Here is an 8,522-nt window from a genome sequence, read left to right as displayed (position 1 = left end):
AATGATTAACTACATGGACTATTGTGGGTGTGGTGTATATTTTGTAACCATTCTTTAGTATATTACTTGTGTGATGTAAGAATGTTAACACTGTTATATTCTTTTTTTAGTTTAATATGTGTGTGTGTAGAAGTGAATCATTTATTGCTTGCAAACCAATGATGGTAAGATGATGTCATGGGGTAGGACTGGATAAGTCTGACTTCTTCCTACTCCATTCAAGCATGTACTAGGTATAAGCAAATTGATATTGGATTGTGTGTAAAAATGTGTGTTGTTATATCAACTGTTTTATATGCTTGAAAGAATAAATCAATCAAATCAAATCAAACATAAAGTTTTGTGTTGACTGGACAAACTCTGATTTCACTGTCATGAACCTGCAGATAGTCCAGGAACATGTGAGTTTCTCTGCCTGGATCATCAGCCTACTTGGTATAGACATTGGTGGGGACCAACCCTAGAAGTAATTAAAATTTGTCTGATAAAGGTCCACGGTCAATGTCACAAAAAAAAGATCACAAAAATCCCATCTTCAACATGGGCAAAATTTAAAAATTCATATGCCCATCAAAAGTTATTGATATCATTTGAAATTTGACACACATATGTAGGGTGGTAATGTCTGTCACCAGACTGGATTTCATCCAGATCTGATCCAGATTCCCGATCTGAATACCCAGTTTAATGCATATTTTCTGCTATAACTGGGCCTATAATGAAGACAGAACCCTGAAATGAACCATAATCTGTGAGAGGTAAAGAACACCATTGCACTAAATAGTGATTGAAATGGTTAGTAATGGTAAAATTAACCCAGGAACATCACTGCTGTTCCTGAGAAATGAATATAACAGGTGGTTTAAAATACTGTAACATCTAGACCTTACAGTAAAGTCCCCCGAGATGATCGCTGTTGTCAATAGGCGCTATACACATAAAATTGAAATGAATTTAGAGTAACTGATTTGAATTGAAAATTTCTAACTAAGCCAAAATTGGTATGTCAATTAAATATGACTTTTTAAAAAGATTTACAAACGTAGAACAAACGACAGTGAGAGGTAGACATCTGGTGTTAAGACTACTGCCAGCATGGACAACAAGCTTGAGAGAAATCAAAATATTAACAAACACTGAAAAGGCTGTACCTGCTGCAAAGCACTGCGACTCACACACTTTATGAGGAGTCAATTACATATGCTCCCTGCTGGATTATGTTAACACAATAAACTGGTTTGTACTTGACATGGCATGTGTAGTGTAGAGAGCACAGGCTCGTCTGGATGGAGTGGTGGAGCAAAGTGTTGATGGACAGAAGTGACATATCACTGCTGGTGACAAGTGTGTGACGCATGTAGGATGACTTTATCTTTTCCACTGTGCTCACACACCAGACAGAGGTGGATGAAACACAGGTTCACTTGCCTGCTGAGACTAGACTGTTGTTGAGTTGTTTAGTCAAAGCCAAATGTTGTGCGCACTTTAGCAGAAATATTTAGTGAACATCAGCTGACTCATTTTACCGCTAGTATACACCACTGGAAAACAGCTGTGTAAACATTTTTGAACAACAACGAAGGTCTATGGCACAGAGGACAAGCTGGTTGGAGACTGACAGGGAGGCTATTCGTCGTTGGTTTAGTCTCTGTATGGAAATGTGTAAGAATACTATTAATATAGAAAAAAGACCAGCCTTATCCTTTAAGGAGATATTGGAAAAAAGCACCAAAAAGGTGAAGAGCTGACTGGGCAGGTGCTTCAAATGCTTTGATTCAATATCAACAGTAACTCTACAGTGGACACCGACCTTCCTATGTGGAATCTCACCCGTCATATGTAAATTGTGTACATTTTTGTTAGATATAATTTGCTAAATAAAACATTTTTTAAAACGTCACTCCTTTATTGTTGTTAATTACTGTAGAGAATTATAAGTAGCATGTCAGTGAGTATGCAAACAGCTGTAGTGAGATTTGACTGGTCTCATCATGCCTCCTATCAACAGCTACTTCAGGACTTCATGCTACTCTCCAGTACACTTGAGATGGAAATACTGCCATTTGTAAACTTTACTGGATCTGACCAGTCAGTCATTTGCATAATGAGTTTATTAACCTTAGTAACTATCAACTTCCACACTCACGGATTACCTTAGGAATGGCACATCTCTGTAGTAACTCTAAAACATTACAAACACTCAACACCATGAACCGAGCCTCCCTGCTAGTACAACTCATTGTCTGCCCCTGACCACAACATAATGGGCTACTTCCTGCCCAAGGCAGGACTTTAAAGATTTGATTATCAATGCAAATTTATTACTGGCCCACATGTAGCGCTCTCACGTGCCATGTGGATAGCCCGGCGTCATTTCCTGATCACTGCACAGACCCAGCTACTGCGTTTGCACACAGCCACATGCTTACTCTTGGTCACAAGTCCAGATAAAATGGGAGGGTTGTGTCAGGAACAGCATCTGGCATAAAAACCTGTGTTAAACTTTTACATAGAGCAATAACTAATTATCAAACTTCCCAGTGGAACTGCACTGACTTATTTTATACCATTTTGTTGTCTATGATTTCAACCAAATTGAAATTTAAATATAGCCATGTTAATGGAACACTAATTTACTTTCACTGGAATACTGGGCACTGATAAGCTCATGTAACATTGTATAATCTAAAATGTAATCTAAGCAAAGGCAGAAAATGAATCTAACAACTAATGTTTCTAGGAAAAAGAATTTTATCAATCTTAAGATTACTATACATGCAGAACATGAACATGCTCAGATAGACAATCTAATCGAACCAGTAACAATCTAATTTAAGACAAGCGAATTGTTTGTGGTATGATGTGTTTGGTAGCACAATGTCCAGGATGTACTGCTTCCCCACGACTGATGGGAACCACCAGCCGAGAGTGTCCTGTCACTAAACATTCCCAGACCGTTTGTCAAACCTTAAGCTAAGGTTCTTGGTGCTGCAAAATGAGAATGGCAGTCCCACTCATGTTGCCACTTTTTATGACTTTTCAAAAGTCACGATTACTTTCCACATTAGGCAACAAATTATTCAGTCTCTAAATAGCCAGAAACCCCTAACTTCCTAAAGCCCAATATGATGCACGTGTGCCCATCATAGGTGCGCTTCAGTACTTCGGTAAGTAGCACGACACCTCTGATGATACAATAGTGAAGAAGACAGAGCTCAGCTCCAGCACCATTAGGACGTCAGGAGTCCATTTCCAGTGGGCTCCGGCCCAATTTAACCCCCGCATGTAACACAGGTGCACATATTACCTGTGTGTATGATGGTGTGGTCTTTCCCTTCTTCTTGATGAAGAATACTTTCCACAGCTGTTGCCACAGGAAAGTGGCTACCAGACACACACTCCATAATATCCAGATATCCTTGTTCCTTAGGACATTCTCCATGATGGAAGCCTTCCTCTTCCTGTCCCTGTTGTCTGACCTGCACAAGCAGCCTGTGTTATCTCGGTCTCCTTGCCGCCTGTGGTGAAGGAGTCTCAGGTGGTAGGCACCAAGTTGCTGACATGTGGCTTTTGATTATGAAATAGTCAGGCTCCTATAGCTGTGCATTGAATGCTGGATCTCATGCTCACTAGACCCTAACACAAACAGGAACTCTCTGCTGTGAAGCCACCCACTTGCCTACCCAGCCACCCATTCATCCAGCACCCAGCTTCCTCCTCACGTCCCACCCTGGGGCCCAAAAGGAGGGAACATGCCATCTCGGAGATGAGGAGGGGGCAGGTGGTGTTGGGTTCAGGGTGTCATTTCTCTACACAGAATCAGATGGCTACTGCCGCTGCTGGCATGTTAGTAAGACCCCTGTGGTATCCTTTAACTTCAGACACAGCACTTCATGCATGAATACTCTGAAGTACAGTTACAAGAAAAAGTAATGGTACTGTTTATAATTTCCCAGTTTTCTGCATAAGTTGGTCATGAAATTTGATCTGATCTTCACCAAAGTCACAAAAAGTTCAACCTTTTTTGTGGCTGCACAGGTGAAAACAAAACATGTTCAATGGACTACAATGTGCACTCTGTGTGAGAGAGAGAGCAAGAAGTTACAGTTTGATGTTCATCATTAAAAAATACAAAGAGTCTTATGTACGGCGTGTGCAGTAAACATCCACTCCATCAGCCCTGTCAGCATTTTGTGTGAGAGACAACTGCCTGTCTGGATGAAGCTGATGGTTTATTAGGGCAGTGGATTGTGACCACTGCAGTCAGGCAGGTCAGATCCCTCCCATATCCTGTTCTTTCTGATGGGTTCTATCCATTCACAACCTCAGGGAAACATGAAGTTAACACTTCTAGTTAACATCGTCTCTTGATGCTGCAGTAAATGGCATTAACAGTAGCTCCTCTAAGCAGAGACCCTGCATTCATTTTCTACATAAGCAGAGTAAACTGGGCTAGGGCTGCCATCTTGTGGCAGCTACACAGGTGTGCGCCCTTGAGCAAGTGCCAAACATCCATTTTAGTCTGTGGTTCTGTGTGTGATGAACAGTGACTCTACCAAGTTCAAACTGGCAATTAAAAACAACTTTTAGAAAATCAGCTGAGCTTGTTGTCTTTCACTTGTCAGGACATGCTGTGCCTCAAACAGTGTCTGCTGTTGGTTATTTCAGTTCCCTTATTGCTCCCCTCTGCACAGACCGCTGTGCCAATCAGGGGGCACAATATTGACACAACAACACAAGGGCACATTCTCGAACAGTCTCGCTCACCAAAAGGCTGCCTGTATGGTGGACTGCTGAATATTTGACAGCCTCTCAGGTAACCACTGTTTCAATGTTTTGGTACAGTACTGAAATGAACTTTGCACTGGCATACTCTGGAACATGGTCAGGTTTTAGTCAACTACCACTAATGGTTTTTCTAGTGTATCTGTTTGTAAGAACTTATACAGGTGTCCTTGAGTACAAATATAAAGAAGGAAGGTTAAAAGGAAGGAGGGGATGGCAGAGAACAGCTTTTCCCCAGGAATTAGTGACTTTTTAATTAACCCAGGAAACAATAAGGTCATGTGTGTTACCTTCTGGTCTCCTTCCTCCATCTCTGCACGTTTGAGCTCCCAGAAGCTGCGCATAGTCTCCACCTTCTCCAGGTGCTGGTAGAAGGTCAGTCGACCGAGGCGAAGGCTATTGCTGCGGTTGCGGATCGCCTTCAGTCCCTCCATCTTCTCTACCATGGGGGACATGGGTATAGGTGGTGGAACTGCTGGTGGCAATGGTTTTCCACTCTTCTTGTCTGAACCAGAATCATTACACAGAATTTTCTTGTCTGACCTGGAATTACAATAATCATCCATGAGGCTTTATCCTTCAAAATATTTTATAACATTCACCATAAATTCATCAACACAACAGCCGTGCAACATGGATCAAACTGGTGAAATGATTAAACAAAAGAATTAGTTTCTCCACAGAAATAGGCCGGTGACAATTGATTACACTTTTACATCATTTGTGGTGCAAAATGGTTAAAGAAAATATTGGTTCCAAGTAAGTTTTTCTTCAGATTTACATCTTTATTAAATCATATATCTCTGGATTTTGGTTGATCAGGCAATTTGCAGGCATTGCTTTTAGCCTTGGGCATCTGGGAAATTGTGATGGACATGTTTCAGTATTTTCTGTTTAAACTATATGCTGATTAGTTTGTGAAAGTTAAGTCTTAAATGAAATAATGTTGCAGCCCTGCTAAAATCTTTCATCAGGGTATATATGAGTACATATACTGTATTTTGTATCAGAATGACAACCAAAACAAAGCCAAACATCACATTGTTTTGTTGCTGCCTTTCTCTGTCTCATACATAAACAAACTTAATGCCTTGCAAACTGAACATTGCTTTCACTTGTCTTATGCAAGAGTGATATTAAAGGGATTGCTTGTTTAATTTATTGCCCAGCTCTAATCTACAGTGTTGAAATAACAGTGCACTGCATGTGCTTTGATCCAGCCCTCCAGCAAGAAGCAGCAGCTCAGATCTAAACATGATGACTGATGATGTGGTGGAGAAATCCGCCCTGACGCCCGCTGACGACAGCTGCCTCTCTGCTGCCTCTCTGCTGCGCTGTACCTGTTGAGCCTCTGAGGCTGTCATGGAAGATCACGGGGGATATTTATACCTCGGCAGCATAAATGTCCAGCATTTGCTTGACAATTACTGAGGTCAGAGGGGGGCTGTAGTTTCAGCACAGTGCATGCACCTCTGATGATGCCAGGGCTGTTCGTCAGCATCAGAGTAGGATTTCAACTCCAGTGCTAAACCCAAAACAGTGGCCAAGGATGCACCTGTCACTGCTCCTTACCTTGGACCCTTTACATTTGCCAATTTTTACATATTTTTCCCCAGCCAGCACAACTTCAAATTATATAAATGGTTTTTATTTTTACATTTCTTTTCCTCTAGGTGAGAAATAATGGGTTTGCTCTGTAGATGAACCAACTGTGCAGAGCCATTTATATAATCTAAGAATTTATATTGTTAAGTTAAAACAAAATGCATAGCATAAATTATTATGATTTGCTCAATATTAAAAACAATGATACATGATCTAAGGCATAATACAAAACAAACACATGTTTTTGATTAGTTTAACAAGTAACTGTGTCATAAACAAAATAAAGCATACAATTGGTCTACAACATACTGCAATATTTTGCCAGTGTCCTCTTTCAAACCAAGTTCATCAATTTAGTCTAATTGTTTAAAGTGTAATAGGTAGCTGCAAGCAGACGTACAACACAGTATTCTGTACAGCAGGTCATTTTCCAACTAACCTGAATTCACAGAAATTCCCCAGTTTCTAAAACTATTGCTGCATATTTCAGGCCCCTTAATACATCAGTAATTTAACACATTATTTTGCTGTTAATATACTGCATGTTATCTTTAAAGGTGTCAGGGATATTTAAGAGCATGCAGGTGCTTTATTGTTAAAAGGACATGTTTACGTTCATGCGCTACTAATTTTAGTCATGGATAAGAGTTTCTTCCGCCTCTCACTGAGACACAACAGGTGTCTGACCTGAGCAACCACACAGCCTGGTTTCTATGTTCAGCACATCCTTTCAGGAGCTTGCCAGCTTCTTTGACTGCGTCAGCTGGAGCCCTGGTCGTCTGATGGGAGGCTGGCTCACTCACTTTAAAGGGCTTTATTTTTGGGTGCTCCTTAGAGCAGGGCGAGGGGTCAAGGGGCAGACTATCACGACAAATGGAAAACCTCCATCGGTGAAAAACCATTGGGAGGCACGAGCTGTCGCAGCACTTGTTTCTGGGCAGACAGGAGTCCAAGCTGAATAGAATGCTTTCCATTGCTATCACTTTGACTCATGGCAGTTGTTGCTTTAACCACAGTTATATAAGGATGTTGTGTATTTTATGTGGTTGTGCGTGATTGTGCTAGCAGTGCCACTGTCCAAGCAATGCTGTAGTTTGTGTATGTCTATTTTGCTTGGCGGCCCTGGGTAATCCCCCTTTGGTGGAAAGGCAGGGGAGTTCCTCTCTGTCTTCTCTAGTGTAATCCTTCCATGTAACTGATAGGAAGACCTGCATGCGTCTCATAACTCTTAAAGTAGTGGTGAATCATGGAGACCATGAGGACTGTGCATGTCCACGAGTGTGTGTTTGGATTAGTAGAGAGCAGAAGAAATAAACAGAGATGCAGAGCTGGCCTTGCTCAAATCCCACTAAAATGCACAGTAGTGTGAGGAAACATCATGATGCTGTAAACCTGCTTACTGGCATTAAACGTCCCACTGTCTATTTCTACTGCTTTTCTACAGAGGTTAAAGGAATAGAAAAAACTATATACACAATACCTGTTGATTATATAATAGGGGACATTATTGAGATGTTTTGGGAGTTGTAAAATTATTTGTCGGTGTTCGGGATGTGGCCAAACAGTGGATCAAAGTCTGCACATAGCTGTGGGTTTATTGTAACAGGCTAATTGTACTCGGTACAAGCTGGGAACAGTGTGACAAAAACAAAGACACAATGAAAGATGGGAACAGCAGGTGACAGTACAATACCACTCGGTGCCTCTGTCTTGTCAAGTGACACAAAATGTTGCTGGAGTAAGAATGTGTCTAATAAGATGAAATGAAAAAACCTCACTGGTGCAGTGGTAACTATCTTAATTCCTTAAATCAGGTCAGCTGGTCAAACGTCAAGCATGTCTTAAAGACATAAAGGCCTGGATGACCTGCAACTTCTTACTTCTAAACTCTGACAAAACTGAAGTTATTGTGCTTGGGCCTGAAAACCTTAGAAATCTTCTGTCTAATCATATAGTTACTGTAGATGACAGCTCTGGCCTCCAGTCCTACTGTGAGGAACCTTGGAGTCACTTTTGACCAGGATATGTCCTTTAAATCACACATAAACCACATCTCTCGAACTGCCTTTTTTCACCTGCGCAATATCGCCGAAATCAGGAGCATCCTGTCTCAAAGTGATGCTGAAAAACTG

General features: G+C 41.1%; 1 protein-coding gene across 1 annotated transcript in view; it reads right to left on the bottom strand.

The window, feature by feature from the left end:
• Positions 1–8,522, bottom strand: part of mylk4b (myosin light chain kinase family, member 4b) — a 29,994-nt gene that overhangs the window by 18,352 nt on the left and 3,120 nt on the right. The window contains exon 2 of the mRNA XM_020601943.1: positions 5,076–5,328. Within this exon, the coding sequence (XP_020457599.1) occupies positions 5,076–5,328 (253 nt within the window). The remainder of the gene's footprint in view (positions 1–5,075; positions 5,329–8,522) is intronic.

This window comes from Monopterus albus, unplaced genomic scaffold (assembly GCF_001952655.1).
Source record: "Monopterus albus unplaced genomic scaffold, M_albus_1.0 scaffold53.1, whole genome shotgun sequence".
NCBI classification, from domain to species: domain Eukaryota; kingdom Metazoa; phylum Chordata; class Actinopteri; order Synbranchiformes; family Synbranchidae; genus Monopterus; species Monopterus albus.
Note: the sequence above shows the minus strand (reverse complement) of the source record. Positions and strands in the feature narration are given on the sequence as shown.